Source organism: Bemisia tabaci, chromosome 2 (genome assembly GCF_918797505.1).
Source record: "Bemisia tabaci chromosome 2, PGI_BMITA_v3".
Lineage (NCBI taxonomy): Eukaryota > Metazoa > Arthropoda > Insecta > Hemiptera > Aleyrodidae > Bemisia > Bemisia tabaci.
Genome location: NC_092794.1, coordinates 8,171,420 through 8,191,538, shown reverse-complemented (window position 1 = coordinate 8,191,538; position 20,119 = coordinate 8,171,420). Strand labels below are relative to the sequence as shown.

At 35.9% G+C, this 20,119-nt stretch overlaps 1 protein-coding gene across 2 annotated transcripts in view; it reads right to left on the bottom strand.

Moving 5' to 3' along the window:
* LOC109032869 (3'-5' RNA helicase YTHDC2) overlaps positions 1-20,119 on the bottom strand; it is a 31,432-nt gene that overhangs the window by 9,829 nt on the left and 1,484 nt on the right. The window contains exons 2-20 of one of the 2 annotated variants that reach the window (XM_019045193.2): positions 19,463-19,607; positions 18,167-18,257; positions 17,188-17,375; positions 15,411-15,607; positions 14,275-14,441; positions 13,276-13,717; positions 12,395-12,544; positions 11,546-11,727; positions 10,553-10,740; positions 9,118-9,386; positions 8,497-8,685; positions 7,072-7,191; positions 6,370-6,527; positions 5,581-5,695; positions 4,578-4,849; positions 3,270-3,508; positions 2,344-2,537; positions 1,598-1,718; positions 420-635 (exon numbers count right to left, since the gene is read on the bottom strand). In XM_019045193.2, the coding sequence (XP_018900738.2) occupies positions 420-635; positions 1,598-1,718; positions 2,344-2,537; positions 3,270-3,508; positions 4,578-4,849; positions 5,581-5,695; positions 6,370-6,527; positions 7,072-7,191; positions 8,497-8,685; positions 9,118-9,386; positions 10,553-10,740; positions 11,546-11,727; positions 12,395-12,544; positions 13,276-13,717; positions 14,275-14,441; positions 15,411-15,607; positions 17,188-17,375; positions 18,167-18,257; positions 19,463-19,589 (3,625 nt within the window). In that variant the 5' untranslated portion in view covers positions 19,590-19,607. The remainder of the gene's footprint in view (positions 1-419; positions 636-1,597; positions 1,719-2,343; positions 2,538-3,269; positions 3,509-4,577; positions 4,850-5,580; positions 5,696-6,369; positions 6,528-7,071; positions 7,192-8,496; positions 8,686-9,117; positions 9,387-10,552; positions 10,741-11,545; positions 11,728-12,394; positions 12,545-13,275; positions 13,718-14,274; positions 14,442-15,410; positions 15,608-17,187; positions 17,376-18,166; positions 18,258-19,462; positions 19,608-20,119) is intronic. The other variant, XM_019045192.2, reaches the window with a different exon arrangement.

Genomic DNA, 20,119 nt, shown 5'->3' with positions numbered 1-20,119 from the left:
ATCTTCAAATTTATTATTCATTTTTTTTTTTTTTTTGGGGGGGGGGGGGCAATTTTCCTTTTTTCTTTTTTCATAAGACCCTACACCATTGTGTCACCTTGCTTTCTCCCATGAATTCTCTTACCTATTTTTCTACACTTTGCAGAGCAAGGTTGAGATTCAGATTGAGCCACCCACAATACATGAGAATCAATGGTTAGATCTCGTTCTCCTTCCAATACAAGGTAAACCAATGATTATAGCCCCATTATGCGTACATTAATTATACAAAATCGTTCTACTTTGACATTATTGACAAATGATTTGGAATGGGAGATAAAAGCTTGATGACAGAACAGCTAAATAGCAGACAAATGATTAATTCAGCTATCAAATGACCTCCCAAATAAAAAAGGTCTTAAGGTTAAAAGAATACTTACCATGGTAATTTGTTGGTTTTGTGTAATTAGTATTTCGCGATGTTGACGCAGCAGTCCTAGAATCATTCCTCCAAGAACACGATGAAGAAGATACAGGTGAGTTGTTTTGATGATTAAAACTTCTAGGATTTCCCTCATTCTTTTTAAAATGAGAGTGATTAGATACATTCATCCTACTAAAGTCTGCATTCATCTTGTTGTAATTATGCCGATCATCTGAAAAGACATCGACTAAGGATAAGCTTCTTGAATGATTGATTCAGATTTTTGAAACAAAGGAGACCTGACGAGAACTTTACAGTGCATCTAATCAGGGTGAGAATTAATGCACTGTGATATACATCTCTTCATCGACATTTTACGTTAAATAGATTTAAGGCATGTAAAAAGTCCAACATCAACTTTCAAGTAAAGAGTTAGCATGAACATTTTTATTAGAGTCAGTAAATTAAAACTTCCTGATTGCTAGAAAACCAAGATCGATAACCGTTATTTGTGTATTTAAAACTGACTAAGTAACGCTCAGTAAATGACTGTACAGTTTGATTTTTCTCTACTGATTCAAGGTACTTATAATCTTGTCAAGTAAAATACAAAACATTACACAAAATCCTTCCAAAGTAAAAGTTCCCTGACTTAATTCTCAGGGTAGGTGACCAAATTATGGTTCTTTATTTGGTGACTGCTCGGAAATTTTCCCTGACCAAAGCTTGGTCAAATGCAATCTAATGTGCCCAAAAAAAGGGCTACATCAGAATATTACATTTTACGATACTATTTGCCGAAGACTGATCTTACATCTGTATATGAGTCTTGATTCTACATAGTTATGGAATAGCAAAAACAACTGTTTAAAAATGGATGGTTATAAATAGTTAATATAAATAAGCTTGATATTACAAAGGATATTTTGGAATTAAGCCTGAGGGATTAATCAAATTATGTGTTCATTACACACTTCAGGCTTCCAATTTAAAGTGATGGCGAAGTGAATAACTACACACTAAATGGCTTACAACCAATCTCTGTCTTGATAAACAGGTTGTGTCTCCACAACGAAGCTGCTTTTAAAGTTAGAATTACAGCAAATGCGAAAGTTTCTTTGGTAGGATTTCAAAAAAATTAAGATGAATATACTTTCATGAAAATAGAGACATTCAATACAACAATGAACTTACTTATGCTTTCTTTTGGATTGTTGAGAGGCCTTTTCCCAATTCCAGTGGGTTGTTTGAGACCATGCTTTTGTTCCTCCGCGGATAAAACAGCGACAATAGTTTTCAAGACACTATCATCCTCCTGAAAATTTAATGTACACGTTCATAAAGCAAACATTGGTTACAATGAGGCTATATGATCAAAGTTTGCATGAAGAATTAAGGAGGCAGATCCTTTCTTAGGAGCCACTTTCATGGCAATTTAATGTCTGGGAGAGAATACATTTTTTGCATCAACAAATACCTAAGATTTCATGCAAAAGTATAAATTGATCATTTGAAAAAAAGACATTAAGCATAGAACTTTAGATATGTTGGGACTGGAATATTTAGTTCTACCAACCATATTGCTGATATCATCCATTGATCTTACCCTAAAACGGAATTGGTGCAAGAGTCACTTCCGACAAAGGACTTTCAAATTGTGGCTCAAAAGCTGATTTTTCAAACACAGTCTGAAAAATCAAGCAGTAAAAATCGAGCACCAATGTCCTACTTTATTGCAGATTGCTTCATTCTCAGAAAGAAATTAGATCACATCTTACTGCAAATGCATAGAACCCCATAGACAATGAGATGTGGTCTTCATGGAAATACAAGGATGGTTAAGAAAACAAACTTGACAGTCTACAAGTTTAATGAGGATTATCAAACGTGGCATCACAAAAACACCAAGACTACAGTTTTTCGGCCTGAAATGTACTTACTTTGCTCCATTCTTTACTAGGATGTTTGAGTTGTTTGCTAAGTAAAGTGTACCACTTAATGCGCAGATTCAGTATCAATGCTTTGATTTCTGGAGTTGTTACAAATGATAACCATTCATCTAGCTTCAGTACTACTCCTTCTTTTTCATCTTCTTCCTCACTATCACTATTTGAGTCTGCATACAAATTCGGAACTGGAAAGAAAAGCACAATTTTAAGTGTTGCCCCTCTTTCAAAATACACTTTTAGCTAGTTTATAGACCAGTGGGACTGTTGCACACTTTTCTTTTAATTAATTTTCAAACAGTGCATAAAAATGAGAATGCCTGCGTTTTTTCGTTTTTCATTTCATCAAATTTTAACCCCCCCCCCCCCTCCAAAAAAAAACAAAAAAAAACACACATTCAAAATCGCCAAGAATCCAGCCAGATTTCATGACGTCACAAGAAGAAAAGATCACCGTGTATCGTTCCACCTGCATCTTTTTACGTTTTTTTTTCTTGATGTTATTGCGGTTTTACATTTGCTGGTGGCAAGAGGTTATGTATCTCAACTATGTTCGCATTATTATTGTTGTTAGAAATGAATATTTCTATAGATTTTTTTTTAAATGAGGTTGCTTGTTTGTGATTTGAATTGTACAGCAGTAATGTTGCCTTGGAGGTGGTTGAAACCATGGGGCCATCGCAAAGTGGATTGAAATCTGTAAAATGCCTGATCCGTTTGTTCTGCATCTGAGAGGGCGGGGACGTTATTTCACCTGGGTTTGTTGTGGGGCTCTTATCAACTAACTTTTGCTGTTAAAGCCAAAAATGACCTTGATTTTTTCTCATCACCTATGATGATGATTATCAATAATTCTCAAAAAACCAACTTCCTCTTTCTAAATAATGTTGATTCCTTTTCACACAAGACTGCCAACTCACCTTCGTCATTATCAAATGCAGCAGCGGTAACTCTTTGAGGTCCAGCAAAAAGAGCAATGGTTATCGGTGTTACTAGAGTCACTGATGACACGAGAGCACTTTTCCCAACTCTACTCATTTCTTCAAAGACCATACAGTCAGTTGGTAAAGATGATATTGAGACACTGGGCGTATCATCTGACATTTTGACGTACCCTCGGAGACAACTGGAGGAATGGAAGGCTACTTTAGGCTCGTTCCTGTGGATTAAAAAGCAATTTTCTTTAAAGGAACATAAAAAGGTATCAAAATGTAACACTTTCATGTTAACTGATAAGTTAGACTCATTTCTGCCATACTAGACTAAAAATGAGGTAATGCTCGTCACTTATCCTCCGACTTATCATCAACGATTATGTAATTTTGTTAGTTGTATAAAATCGACAAAAAACAAAAAAATAATTGAATGAATAGATGGAACCAATGAAAAACAAGATAAATAAATGTTGAAGACAAAAAAAAATAAATAATTAGAACAAAAAGTGGAAAAAAATTGTGAGAGAAAAAATAAAATAAATGATGAGAGCAAAAAATAAAATAATAAGTGAGGACAAAAAACAAAATAAACATATAAATAGAAGCAAAAAGAAACTTATGAAATAAAAAAATTAAAAAAAAATAAATAAGTAGTAAAAAAAAATATTATAGATTAATGGAACCAATGATAAAAATATCAAAAAATTTCTGGCCAAACATCATTATGAATAACAGTCATCATTTCCGCTTGCTTTCTGATATTTTATACTATGTTTTCATTTACATCTGAATAAAACAAACTTTGTATCCATAGTGCTCACGTCCAAATAAATGTAAATGGTCTGGCCATTCAGAGAATGACTTTTTAGTTGGTGTCAGCTTGTCACCATAGAATTTACAACCTTCTAACGAATTGCGTAGTAGCTTTCCAGACATGGTGCAGTATTCATGATACATTGGGACAGGAAAGAGGAAAAAGCAACTTGCTGCCCAGTGAACGGAAAAGGCCACAGGGGGTTAACAGGAAAGAGGGAAAGGTCGACTTCCTACGCCTTGTCCACACGAGGGTTGTTTTCCGAATCTTGGGGTGCATTAGTTCAATGAACTTGAGTTTCCTGGAATAAATTATGACTGAGTTATGATAAGTTCCTGGGACAAGTTTGCTCCAAGTTCTGAGACCTGCGCTTGTGTGGAGAAGGCCACACAACGATAGCGGAGGATAGAGCACAGTGGCAGTTAGCATCGTAGATTGCCAGAAACGGGCTTTCATGTGTGTGTGTAAAAGCAACTTACTCAGTTCTGAGCGTTTTCAAGAGCCTGTCCACTTTTATGATGTTGGGATACAGTCCTCCAACAATGGCTGCTTTAACGACAGCCCAATTTTCTGAATTTACGTTTAATTCTCTTATTTCAGCATGCCCTTGGGACTTGACAAAACCAGACGCTCTTAATTGACCCAGTAAGTGTGTTCGAACTCCGATGATCATTTCCATCGTTGCTGCAGATACAAAGTTTTCACTGCAAAAACTCCATTCCTTGTGTGTTGACCTCGCAACCTGCCAAGCCTAATTCATAATAGAAGATAATTAATGATCAGTTTCAAAATAATGTAAAACTTGGTCAGACCAAAATAGTATGGCAAAATCAATCTTCGCTTGATAAAAGGACCTTTAGAATATGAAAAAATCACTATGAAATAAGATGCCTCATACAAGAAAAAGTTATGTTACACGTTTTCCTATACGTTGAGAGTCCCAGGCTACCCCGAACCAGGCATTTTTCTCGTTTTTTTTTAGTCAGATGAGTAAAGAACCGCAGGGAAAAATACGAAACTGACCCCAAGAAATCCGAATTTCATCATCTTGGGGCCCTCCAGTCTCACTTGGGCACTAAAAGAAGGGCTCCACTTCAAAAAATTATTTGACAAGCGTGTCATTCGAACTTGATTGGTTGGTCTTTTAACACTTATTAGCTTGTATGGGTTTAAGCCATTAACAACTTTCTCCTTGGAAAAACGTTTCTTACTCTGCATACCTTTTAAAGCGAAGCAAGAATAACATACATGGACTTTTATCATAAATTGTGTGTTAGTTATGCCATTTTCATAGAAGACAAGTCACATGAAAAAGAAAATATGCTCTTTAGCATCAAAAGTGTTCACATTGCCCCATTAATATCAATAATGCAATTTTTCAAACTCATTAATAAAAAAATTGTAATGAAGAGTTCTCTAAAATTGTGAACATTTTACATCAAACTCTCACCAAAATAAAAGTTTCAAAATTAAATAAATTACCTGAAAAACTTTAAGAAGTGCCATGTGATCACTTAAGGTGTCAGCAGAAAATTCTTTTCGGATTTCAGAGACCGCCTTTTTCAGATGCATCTGTCGAGGTAACATAAATGGATCCCTGTAAACCAAAAAGGTAGGCTTAGAGCGACAAAGAAAGGAGACACACGCAAAACACATTTACAGATGAAAATTTCTTCTGTCTTCTTCCACCTTTAACCCTCTCAAAACTTTGACATTGTAAACAGTTTGTGCTGAATAGTTATTTGGTTGAAAAAAAGAAGATTTAGAAGGTGTTTTGAGTGCTCAAGAATCGTAAAATTGGGCAAGAAATGAGTTGCGGAAAAATAAACGGACACTGGAACTAACTCCTTCTTGAATGGAAGAATCAACCAAATTGTGACCATCTACAGGAAAAAATACTTCAGTGTCAAGTACAGTTGAAAAAAGAAAAATGTGGGAAACAAAATCAAAAGATACGTAACAATAGCAAGCGGAAGTACTGAGAGATTGAAAGTGGAAAAAAGCGGAAGAGCCAAATTGAAGATTGAAGGTATAAGAGCAAATGAAAAACATTTAAAAAAAATTATGAGCAATCATATGTGGATTTTTGTATCTTAAGCAAATATTCTCACTTTGGAAAAAAAGGAATTTTAATTTATTTGTATTCGTGAATGATAGGCCTAATTTATTTGCTATTTACTTTGCTTCCAAAATTCACTATTTGCTGCACTCAAATCTTTTTAAGCGTGCAAAAAATTCTAACAACAATACTTTTATGAAAATATATCTTACCGACAGACAAGGCAGCTAATAATTGTCAAAATGGGATCTAAACACTTGAGGACAACGCTGTATAGTAATATTTTGGCATACTTAGGTTCACAAGGTAAATCTAGGAGGTGATGACCCAGCTCAGTTAGTTCTTCATTGGGACCTAAAGCGTCGATTGCCTGAAAATGAAATCAGAATTGTGATTCAATACTAGTGATGAGACATATTTAATGAGATAATTTGAAACCTTACTAATGTCACAAAATAAACTTGTCCCCTGCCACATCAGTCCGTAGGGACTGGCAGTGACCGCTGCCTCAATGTAACGATAACTGGCAAAGGAAGAAGCAAATTGACAGATATAGGAAACTGACAAGATATGGAGAAATCTAGAAAGAATGATCTAGATCCGATCCATAATAAGTCCCTGTTACATTGGTTACCTTCAAGGATCTTCTAAATACATCGATAAGTCTCTTTGAAACTTCCAGTTTGTACCTGGAGAAGAGCCAATAAACTGGGATTTATAAACTACAACACATATTTGGGTAGAAATTATGGGAATATTTACGTCTCAAACTGTTTAAGGAGCACTCCTCCATGCCCTAGTATTAATAAATCAATTTTGATTTTTTGTTAGCCAAATTCCTTTCCCTGAGAACTCTCAGAAAAAAGAAATGAATTACTGAGTATACACTAAACACAACCTTTAGTTAGAATTACCTTTAAGAAATGTATGGCGTTAGCTGTTATGAGGGGTGATGGTGGCTCCAAAGCATAAGATAAGAAATCTGCTATTGGCATATCAGTTGGGGCTAACAACTTGGTATACAGGCATAGTTCCTGTGGACAAAAATGAATTGAACATCTTTGATAGAATCAGGAAAGTAAATTAAGTATGGAATTGAAGATGGGCTTTTTTAAGATACAGCAACTTCAACATAAAGATATAGTGTTTGATGATGGTAGAATATACATAGCTTTCATTTTGCCAATTCTAATGAGTCAGTTAAGTCATTTTTTTTTAATTGAGTCATTCGAAAGTAGTAAGTGACCGAAGCTTACAGTTTCTTTCCTAATTTTTTTTGATGACTGCAAACGGGAGAAAAGTTTATTAGAAAGTGCCAAAAATTAGGGTGGCCTATAACAGGCGTTTGAACTGCGCGCTTGTAGGTTTTCGAATGTACACGTCACAATCAATATGGCGGCGGAATGCATAGTGGAAGAATACACGGCAGCATCAAGTTGGCTGTGTGTTTAGTTGGTCAATTGGAGGTTATGTAGGTTACTTTGTTTAAGATTCATATCCATTGTTCTTAATTCTCTAAGCTTTTCAATCAGAATGCGATACAGATGTAAGTAGGATAAGAAACATTCACACTGAACTTACTTAACCTCAAACGAGAAATCGTGATGTCAACATCGGCAGCGTGGCGGTAGTAAGCAGGTCTGCTTCGGCGCTGCCATCTTCCTGTCTACGAAGCGTAGATTCTAAGATTCATGGCGGTCAGTTCAAACATGTTTTCGAGGACCCCTAAAAAGGAAGCGTTATATCTCCGCGGAGACAATTTTCCGTGAAATTTTAACGTGCGCATCGTTCTTCTCCTTCTCATACCGAAAACTGTCAGATTCGACTACTTGCAGGCAAATCCCTCCCGAGCTTAACTGACTCATTTTGTCATTTTGGTTTTCCCAGATATTATACAAACAGTTTAATCATCGGTCTTTCTTCAACATTTACTTGCTTCTGGTTACACTCAAATTTTTTTCCTCACAGTTTAAAATTCACCGTATTTTCCGGGTTTTCAAATTTTAAGGAATATGGTGCATACTATGCAGAAAATTCACTGAAAGTTGAATAAAAAAATGTGCACAGCGGTTTTCATGTAAAAAATTAAATTGTACCAATTAAATTTGGCAATAGCTGATGTGACTTGATTCCTTTCTGGTTAACGCAGTTCAATTGGATATCATAAAGCTGAGGTGATTAGGCTGCTTCCATACATTTGAAATGGCCTCGGCACTATAGCGCAGGGATGAAATATTTGTTTACACTTCTACAATTTGATAGGTTCTTCTTTGCTTTTAGATAGTGTCGAACATATAAATGAGTTTATTTGGTTCATGAGGAAAGTAAAGGTGACTGACCTGTAATGGAAATCGTAGGATTTCTGGTGTGGGGTATTTTTGCATGGCATTGTAGTGTGCACGAGAGAATAAATGATAACAAACTCCAGGCTGCGTCCTGCCAGCTCGCCCTTTCCTCTGATTGGCACTTGCTTGGCTGATCCAAATTGATTTGAGAGTGCTTATCCCATTTAAAGCATTGAACATTTTCTGGAGTAAGGAGATAACAAAAATCAGAAATGAATGAAATAACCAGATATTTAAAGCCAACATCAGATTTTAGCAGCTCTCTTAATCATTTAAAGTTGATGATGAGATAATCATTTTTTATTGCATACACACTAAAAGAATTAAAAATAATGAAAAGCTGTAAAAATACACAAAGGATCTATCAACTTTGTCAGAAAAACGATGTCGCTTACATACTACTATAGAGAGTAAGTAATATTATTTAATTTTCAAGAATGATAATGAACAGTTTTATGTGGGTCGTCGCAAAATCAAACAGAGATGTTTACTTTTTATTCAAATTTAGAGGAAATATGGTATAATTCAACTATCCTTAAATCATTGAAGAAAGCATGAAAAAGCAGCAAATTTTACAATGAGACGAATAAAAATGGACATTGAATTAGAACTAACCTCTTTGACCTTTCCAGAATCAATAACAAAAACCACATCATCAATTGTTACGCTAGTTTCAGCAATATTGGTCGATAGTATGACTTTCCGTGTGTTCGGCGGAGTAGGTTTGAAAACTTTTTGTTGATCACAGGTTTGCATCTTTGAGTGCAAAGTTAAGATCATGAGATTCGCCATCCCATCCTTTGTAAAATTGCTCTCATGATCTAGGAGTTTCTCTCGTAAATTGACAATGTCATCATAACCGGGTAAAAATACAAGAATGGAACCTGAAAGCGCAGGAAATGCTATGTAGAATTCAAACAATGCGACAGGAAGAGTACGAAAGAATTGACAATGGAAAGAGGAATTGGGCCGCGTTAAGCAGAAAGGAACCAAGCCACATCAGCTATTGCCAAATTTAATGGCGCAATTTAATATTTTACATGAAAATGGTTGTGCGGATTTTTAGACAAATTTCAGTGAATTTTCAGCATACTACAAAACAAGTTCCTTAAAATTTTCGAAGAAATCCGAACATACATTCTCTTTTAAAAAATTTAATTTGCCCAGTTAAATTTGGTAATAGCTGGTGTGGATTGACCCCTTCCTACTAAATGTGGTCCAAATTATCAGTTTCAAACTTGGCAAAAATAATTGGCATCAGGTAAATGAATTGACTGACAAGTTTGATGAGTGTTCTAACTTCACTCGGTATCATGAACTAAACAAGACTGAAAATCAGGATGAGGACGCTTAAAAATGAGGAGCACTGCAAACATACCACCTCAAAAATTAGGTAGTCCTTCTCTTCATTCAAGACCTTGCTTTTAGCAGAATCTCCTGTTATATCCCTAAAAATCATTTATGACACATAAAATTTAGTTCAGTACCTCTAATTGACAAAATTCGAAATTCTCCCTCGAATTGTGACAAAAATGACGTACACACAAAATTTCATCGGTGGCTTGAAGATTAACTGACTGCACCATCCCGATCTTGCAGCCAGGTACTATCCCCTGCGCGTTTCAGCTTTATTGAAAAAACACACATGGTATGAAGGAAAAAATTCCAAACCTTCTTGAGGAATTTTCTCACTTTATCAATACTTCTGGATCACCCTTAAAAAATCAGGACAATTTCCGGGCTAGTAGACACCCTGCCTATGGGCAAGAGGAGCAGTTGCCGCAGGCTTCTGCCAAAGGGGGGGGGGGGCGCCAAAAAGACGAACAGAAAAGGCAGAGAAAAACAGAAGTGAAGAAGCGATAAGATAAGGAGGAAAGCACAAATAGGAGTGGAAAAAAGGACAAAAAGGGGACAATTGGAATAAGGGGATGAAGAAAATCCAGAGAGAAATCCAGTAGGTATTTTGGGTTCAGGTTTTTTGGCGCTCAAGTATCTATAGATGGTCACAAATGACTGCATTTCTGGGAAAATTTAAAGAATTTCTACAAACCTGGTTGATTTGCAACATGAATATTGTAGATTAGAATTAAAATTAGATCTGAATCCACACTCTCATCACTGACAGTCTGCTGATACAATGACAATAACTCTGCATCTTCCTTGGACAATTCAGTATCTGCAAGTTCTATGATGTTCCGGTCAAGCAGTTTATTATTTTGTATTTCGTCAAAATAAACTCTGAAAAAAAAAAAAAAAAAAAACATGGGATAAATTAAATCATTCAAAAAAAAATATCCCAAAAACACTAATAGTAAGTTCTCTTTGAAGTTAATTTAATCTTCAACAAGATTGCGATAGTAGGTGACGAAACCTCACCAAAAAGTTACTTTCTTCAAAGGTGGGAGATTGAGGGACGCTCATATATTGCTTATTGTATTTATACATTGTATTGCTACAAGGACGAGGAAAGGACAAGGATGTCTACATGTGCATTAAAAGGGAATGATGAGAAAATTCTTTTTACAAAAAAATTTAAAGTTGAGCTCAAATTTGGTGTACATACGTGGAAAGACTATTTCAAGAGTTTTTAATTGGCATCAGAGCGGTTTAGATTGAATGAACGGTCCCAAAAATACAGGCAGTTGAAGGAGCTAATCTCTGTTATTTTACTCAAACATTCGAAGTTTAGTTTAAGTTCGAAAAATTGAAAAATCAAATTTTGAAATCAGCTCAATGAGTAAAGTAAGTGTACCAAAGTTCATCAGATTCTGAAGAGGTCGAGTCAATTTTGGAATGGAATGACCGTCGTTTTATACGATTTCAATTTTAACGGACTCTGCTGTATTTTTATTTTTGACCTGATACCTTTTAACAGTAAGCCTACTTGTGTGGCACCTGACTGTGTTTTAAGAAATATTCTTTGACATTCTAGCGAATTCATAATCGACTTGAAAATTTTCCCTGAATGATCAATTGATAAATGTGAAAGTACTAGACTAGACAGGAAATCAGGAACAAGTATTAAAGAGAAATAACGACTCACTTGTAAGCTTGTAAAACTTCAAGAATATGATATTCTTCGACTCGAGAAGCCCAGTCAAAAACTGTCATTCCATTATTGGATTTCAAATCTAAATCTGCACCTAGACTTAACAACTGCTCAACGACATTCAGACAGCCTCGACTGGCTGCCACCATTAGCGCAGTCAACCCTGTATCAGAATGCTAGAACAAAGAGAGACATATACTATTTCATTTGAATATAAACAAAAAATAAAAAGAATTAGAAAAAAAACAGCCTAATTATAAAAAAAAGGTTTTCATGTCACAAACAGGCATTATTTGCACTCCTGATTCAATGAGCATAAATTTTTATAGATTACAAAAAAAAATATAGCAAAATTTACAATATTGCCATTAAGGTTTAGTAATCGAGTTGGGTGAAATGAGAGTTTGCGTTAAGGAATAAAGCAGGAAAAAACTTAGTGAGAAAAAAGGTCAGACAACGGCAGAGGCACAAAGAGAAAACTGTCGATAAATTATGGAGTGCACACTTCTTTCTTCTCGATTAATAATTCACCATTGCACATACAAAAAGTTCATTTCATTATCATTAGTGTCATTTAACTATCCTCAAAGTTTTCAAAATTTTCATTTAAGGTTGATTCATTTAGGGCAATAAGAAACCCGATTACAACAGTAGGTAAAACGGTTTTTTCATTTCTAAATTTTTTCTTTTTGTCAGTTATGAAAACCCATAAGAAAGAAAAACTAAAGCAGATATTGAAAGTTCAGAATTTTCCATTCCAATCACCACTGTGTCAACTTGTATATCCTGGATGTCAATCTTTTTCTAAACCCTTATAGAAATAATTCTGGAATTCTTCCTTACCTGATAGTTAATAGGAACATCTTCGGATAGGTACAAATGCATAAGCTGGGAAAAGGAACTATCACAACCTGAGAGCCACGCATTCGAGAGTGCTTCATCAGCTACAGCTATCACAGATACTTCTTCACTTGTATCGTTGCTCTCTTCATCCTGGTGGACAAACGAAAAAGTTCACAACACTTTAAAAAAAGCTTTTAGCAGAGTTGTAACACCAAAAAATGTAGATAACTCCAACTCCACAAAAGTACCTATTTTTACCTATTGCGCACACAGTGATTGACTTGATTTATGTTCACATGAAGGAGCTGAAGAATAGAATGCGGAGGGACTGGCATTAGAGAACAGAGTTTCCCTCCAAACGCGCTGAAGAACAAACACAACTGTGCCAAGTAAATATTTAAAGATGTCACCAGACGGCATAGAGGCAAGAATGGAGAGCTGAACTTTGCACTGATTCAACTGTTCACAGGTCAGCTTCGGAAAACATCTGCACACTGAAAGCAAGCGCCAACATGACAGACACTGCATGTCCGGCTTCAAATCTGATTACAAAGAGGACGCTTTTTTCAAGAATGGATATTTAGAGAACCCATGCAGAATTTTGGAGCTTAGGTTGAATTCTACTTTTACCCCTGATTATTTAGTCGACACACCGCTAGAAAAAAAAAATAAATAGAGACCATTGTGTCCAGGAATGTTTAGCAAAAGAAGGTAGTTGACAGTATTTCTTCAGGGTTTCTAAAGAAATCAATATATTATGGTTATTTACTTTAATGCACACCGATGGCGTCCATCTTGTAAGTTTTATTAGAAATTAAATGTTGGTAGTGAAAAATAATGTTGAAGACTATGTTAAGGGTAGAATATGAGTGGCTCCATACCTGAGGATTATCATCCATCAATCCCATTGTCATTTGGTTGATGTCGAAAGCGTCAATCTTCAAGTTCTTGATTTGTTTCGTAACTCTACGCTGATTTTTCACCATTGCATCGCTCATATACCTGGTATTTTTAAGAATGTCCTCGAGGAAATACTGTTTGACATCAAAGAGTTTCCCAGGAACATTGATGACAGGGCAGTTATTGAAGTAGGAAGAAAATAAGTTAGTGTCTATCGTTGCTGACATCAGGATTAGTCTCAGGTCTGGATATTTGACTAGATAGTTTCGGATGGTGATAAGGATGAAGTCACTCAGTCTATCACGGTCATGAACCTCATCGATTATCAGGTGTGTCACTCTTGACAGTGAGTTACTACTCCCCATCAGCGTTCGGAGCAGTACACCATTTGTACAATACGTAAGAATAGTTTTAGGAGAACACCTGCAGAGCAGAATGCTAGTATTAGAAATATGGTTCCAGAACATACATTGTACGGATAGAAATATGAATGATCATTCAGCACAAAAGAATTACTTATTTTTATTTCGTCAAATTCTGAGTTCGTTATTTAGAGTTGAGTAACATTTTTACATCCTGTTTCATCAGTTTCTGCTCCAAGTTTAATACCTCCATTTTTCTATGCTTAAGTTGTTGTCAGAGGTAGGTTAGATTAAAACCTGGGGGACAAAGCCCAAAACGCAGAAAATCAAAGGAGTTATCAGAAGTAAGGGGTTCAATTTGAGGTGGATCTGTAATGTAGGGGAGATGGTAAAATCGACTGCCCATCAACTTATATATGATTTCTAAATTTCGAGATTTTTTTTTTTTTTCCAATTGCTTGAAATTGCATAATTCTGTAGTAAATTAGACATATGCATTCAAAATTTTGTTTGCGTTTCTCTCAAAACTATCATTTCCACTATAGTTTATTCAAAATAACTACTCAGTTCTCCCCACTGACTTTATAGTATTCAATATTGAACAAATACCGTTTTTACCTGCTTTCCAACCGAATTTGATAACCAACTGTGAAACCAACATTATCTCCTCGTTCTAGAGCAACTCTTTCACTCACTGAAACAGCTGAAATACGCCTCGGCTGACTGCAAATGATTCTACAAGGTTTTTCTAAGCGTGAGCACCTATCCATTATTAACTGAGGAACCTGTAAATTAAAATCAGGATTCATTGATGAAGTTAGAGAATCATTTTTCACCTACTTAATTTTGAAGTTTCATTTTTTGCATTTTTTTTCCTGAAAACTACAGGATTTCATATTGATCCCGCTTAACTAGGTAAATTTTTCGTGAGACATCATAAAAATAAAAAATTGAAGCAATTTCAAGAAACACGAGCTTTGAGATGTGTAGATTTGTAATCCTGCAAGAAATAAAGCACCTAATTTTACACATTTTTAGTACTTAATGAGTGATGCTAGGTTAATTCAATCCTTGAGAGAGGAGTCAATACTTTTTTTTTTATCAATAGTACACATGCGTTCAATCCCTGAGAATTTTGAACTGTGAAATTTTCTTCAGAAATAATCATGATGGTCAAAATAGTACTGAAGAACTGTGCCAGTACAATTACTTCGTCATGTATGAGTGCAGTGTGTCTGAGGACATTGCAAAGAATTTTGAAGCACAGCCTCATGGCGGTCAGAGGGTAACTGAACCTCCAGGAGAGTATATAATTATCTTAGATGAGTTTTATGAGGAAATTAATTCATAATTTAATTGGGCTTTTTTGAACTGCCCACCAAGGCAGGAGGGCACAAGCTTCCCAATCACAAGATATTGACAGTGTTGCCACTCGCGTGAAAAATGGGAAGGCTGTGAATATTGGGTAGACCAGCTTGCAAGGGAATTAAAACCGCACGTTTCTGGTAGGACTGCAAAAGAGGTTACAAATTTTTCACAAATTTTCAGCAATTTCAAGAGACAGGAAACAAAGAGCCATAGCTTTGAAAATTTAGAGAAAAGAGGTGTTTTTAAAATGGGAAGTCCAAGAACTTTCAGAACCCTTGCACCAAAGTACAAAGCGCTGTCTTGCGCACCACTTTTCTTGAAAGATTTGCCTTCGCTGATCTTTATGGGGATGAAAATGTAAGCGATGAAGAGTCGCGTCCACTGACCTGGGTGGTTTTACCGGAGCCTGTTTCTCCGCAAATTATGGTGACCTGATTTTTATTGATGGTATCCATAATCAAATCTTTCATTGCCATAACCGGAAGTGCATTTCTAGATTGAATAAATTCAGGGTTTGCTTTGAGGGGTGGAACTATTGGAATTCCAGACGAGAGCCGCCCTAGAATTTTGCTCGTTTCTCTTCCTGCAGGAAAAAGAAAAGAATGGTATGAAAGCATTATTAAAAGAAAAAAACAAATTCACCAAATAAATCTCTATAGAAGTCTTACACTCTTGAATTGGTACTTCTCATACACCAACATACATTCTTTATCGAGAAAATTTCACATAAAATGCAATGGAAACATTTAAAATGTCCAAATTCAACTTGTATCTACATGAGAAATTAGTGCATCTCCTGTTGGCCAATTCATACTTCCCATTGGCTAAAAATGCAAAATCCATTCGAGCCAAATCAAGTACATTATAAACTAATTTTAATGATTACCTTGATGGAATGCTTTTCTCGGTGTGACAAATTTCCTCTGGCAGGTTTGTAAGTGCCATATGTCAGACTAAGTTTTCCTGGTTTTGCTGACCAGAATTATTGTACTCCACTTTTTGTACAAGTTAATTTTTAATAAATGGTTTGACTTTCACTAACACTGATTTTTTTTCCCCGGGCAAAAAGTCAGAAATTTCTTTCTTACAAAAATTGGGAAAGAAAATTTTCCACGCAAGGGTGAATTGTGGAAATTTCAAAAATGTTTAGAATGTTTTGCTTCAAATATTTATGCAAGCATATGCTGTTACGCAATTCAATATGATATGTTAGTAAATGGTAGAGATATGATACCCGTTCTTGTTCAGTCAAGTCTTAACCCATTCGCCTCATTTGACGAGTATACTCGTCAGCGAGCGCGCGGGACATATCTCAGTTGACGAGTTGATTCGCAGCATCTATCGGCATTGCTATGCGATTTTATTGCCAGTGGGTTTTCAATTGTCCGATAGATGGCATCTCAAGCGTCGGAATACCGAAAATGGCGCGAATTAACTCGTCAGCTGAGATGATGTCCTAGGCGCCCGCTGATGAGTAAACTCGTCATGTGAGGCGAATGGGTTAATACCAGCATTAACCTTGTCAACTTGACTATTTATTTCTTGCAGCAGTGGGTTGGATTAATGACAGATCTTTTGTGAAATCAAGGTTCAAATTCAAGTTGCGAACAAGTGACAAGTTTATATAAAACAGAAATTGAACGTACTAAAAGATCTTAAAATGTTGCCATATACCTTCATATTCTTGCAAAAAACTCGGTTCAAAATAGTCGACTTTTGCTGTTGGTCGCTTACCAATGGCATTGCTGTGAGTGTGACTGATGGTCATGCTCATTTTTCACTATCTTATCATAGACAACTTGACTTTGTTATGACAACAGAGGACGACAATTGCTAACAATCACTGATGGTGATTCTATTGACACACTCCGGACTCGGATGACGTCAAATTGTCTTAGGACTGATGGTCTAGCTCAGTTTGACAAACTAGGCTCCGCCCATTTCTGATGGCATTAACGAAACAAAACACGAATGATATCGCAGTGATGGCGACAAACTGCGATTGACGGCTAAATAAGAGGCGACTTCGTTGCCAGTTGCCATATACTTTCAAATTCTTGCAAAGAGCTCACTTAAAAATGATGAACAAGAAAAAGTTGCAACATTTCTCATTGGTCATTTATTGATAATGATTTAATAAAAGCTTGCTGCTGGGGACCTTACCATCAGTTGACTTGTCTCTTTTTGACAAGGGAAGGAGGCCTTCTCTCTCAGCAAGTGTTAAGGGGCACTGTCTCAGTAAATCATGGATTTGCTTTTTGGCAGGGACTGATAAATTCAGATTGTTTTCCAGTAAGTTATTTGGTAAACCTTCTCTCTTCAGGACAGTTATAAACCTGTTAGCACCCTTCCTGCAAACGTCAAAATATATTACATACATGAAAAATGATTTGATCATAAGTTTCAGAGTTCACCAATATATTTTTTTGCCAAGTAAATTGACAAAATCCTTCCATATTCTGTGAGCTGTGATGCTTAACAATGTAATAACAGACAGTATTAAGGTGAAACTGTTCTTGAATCATTCAAAAGTTAAAGGGAAAAAACGTTAGATTACATGACCCTTCAGGTATAACATTTGATCATACTTGGGACCCAGACCAAACTTTTCAATACCTGAAAAAATGAGTTTTTACTGGGGGCCGAATTACAATGGCAGAAGGAACAACCTTTTTTGATGGGAAAACACGTCTTGTGGTGGCTTGAGTCTTACTTTGGTCCACCCGTTATAAGTTCTCTAGTCAAGTCGTCTACTGAGAGAGATAAATTGTGTTACTTTTGCAGAGAAAAAAGTTTTTTGAGTTGTTTTTGACTTTCAACTTTGCTGCTTTACCATTATATCTGAACAAAAAAAAATTTGAAAAGTTCAAGGGAAAATGTGATTAGTCTGTTTTACAAGCACAAACTGGCCTTCTTCATTCTCTCTCCAACAATACACTTGAAGTGAAGTTTGTTTCAGGAAATCATTCAGATTACTCTCTTCTAGCTTATTTATGCCTCCAACCACAAAACTAAACCTTCCCTCCTTAACTTCATTACTTTGAGATTGCAGACTTCCAAAATTTTCATTGGTCATTGATGCAAACTTCTTGATTTATGATGGAAGAAGATGATGAAAAGCTTAAAATAAACTGAAACTTACCCAATACTCTTAGTTTTTAGGTGTGAGAATCTGCAGCTTGTATGAATATATTTGCGTTCTAGTCTTGACAAGGAGCATGGAAATTCCAATGCTGGAAAAAAGAAAATTATTAAAATTTAGTGTCAGTGCCAATGAAACAGCTAAAATCCAAAGCCGAAGAAAGAAAGGACAGAAAATAAATGGCGCTATGAGATATATTGGCACAATATTGCTGCCTATGGAACCATGCACAGATAATAAATTTTCTTAGATTTCAAAATTCTCTGAGTTTCCAAGGATTTTGAACAGCAAAATTCCTGGACTTGTCTCTGCCTTTTCAATGGTGTTTTTTTTTTGACATGATTTCTTGTAAGAATTTTTCTCAAAACAAATTCCAAGCAATATTAGGATGACTCTTGAAATTGAAAAATGCTGTTTTGACTATAGAAGAAAAAATATCAAGGGTCCACAATAAGATTCCTAGACTTTTCAGAATTGGGCAAAATTCCCAATTTTTTTTAAATTTAGAAGGTGGTGTAATTTAACCCCTTGTTGGGGTCTCCGTACTTTTACACACAACTTGCCAATTGGCCATTGAAAAGTTGCTGCACCTCTTGACAACCACATACACTATCAATAGGATTTTCTCAGCCATGAGCAAACAACTTTTACTAGAGATACTAGTGACAAAGGGAAGACATAAAATTAGAGGGCTTTATTTTTATCCGAACCGCAGAGGATTGCAATGGAACGGGATGAAATGCCTCCCTTGTTTATCCGGTCCAATGGCACGGTCCAGCCCGTTCACACCAATCTTTCTCACTGGGTGGGTTGCAAGCAGTTACTTGCGATATTAACCTCAGTCAAACCACTTCAAAACTTGAAGATCCCAATCCATTGCTTTCCATAGATAAAAAAAAGGCCTACAGTACTTGTCCAAGACTTATAATTGGGCACTTGTAAACTTTAGATAGAGCTTCAAAAAGCCGAAATAATAATTTGAATAACAAGATTGTATGATCTGAGCTTTTTGCTGCATAATTGAAGCAGACTTTGACAAAGAATCATTTACTTAGATGGTCGAACCTAACTTCATGACAATCCACAAGCCTTAAGGTGGCTCTTAGGAATGAAAAGTCTCAATAGTTAGACAGAGCTTAACGCAGTCAATCTGCGATACCCTGTAGAGTTATTCAATAGTTAGTCCTTCCGTTTTGGTCACTTGCCCTTCAAAAATTAACAACGGAAACCAAAAAAAAGGGAAAAAACGATGGGATGTAAAAATGTTTCCAGTGGATAAGGAGAATAAGGACAAACCTGTTTCTTTGGATTGAAGGAAGCTTTTCAGTGACTGAGCAAAGGCTGCTTTGAACTGATCATCTGGTTTCTTCTCCTTCGCCGTCGGTGGATTCTTTTTCTCCCGAACACCTTTGTTTCTCGGCATTTTTACCTGAAAATAGAGCTTAAAATAATACAGATATTCATTAAACAAAAGACAAACGGTTTCTAAAAGCAAATGCAAGTTTCTATGAGACTCGACTGCCATAGAATTACTGGATTTAAGGCAGAGTAATAAGTTCGTTTCGGTAACCTCAGTCAATGTTGATCACAAAAGTACATGGATATGAAGTAGCTCCGATCAAACGTAAGGCACTTTAAAATCTCTCCAAATGCCATCAAGGATTCCATAAATCTTAATGGGCAGTCAGATTATTTATCATTTTACCCGAGACTTGAACCCTAATGTTTTGAATTTCAACTGAGGGCTTCTGCAGATGGTTCATTTTTATTTTCGAGGATCTGAATGCCCAACAACTTTGGTGGAAGAAAAAAACTACATATTCAACCAGTTTTGTTAAAATACCAAACTACATAGATTTCTGTTGTAAATAGCAGTTTACTTTCAGAAAAATTAAAGACATTAATATAAACCATGTCAACATAATCTCAGAGAGGTAGAATAGCGCCGGGTCC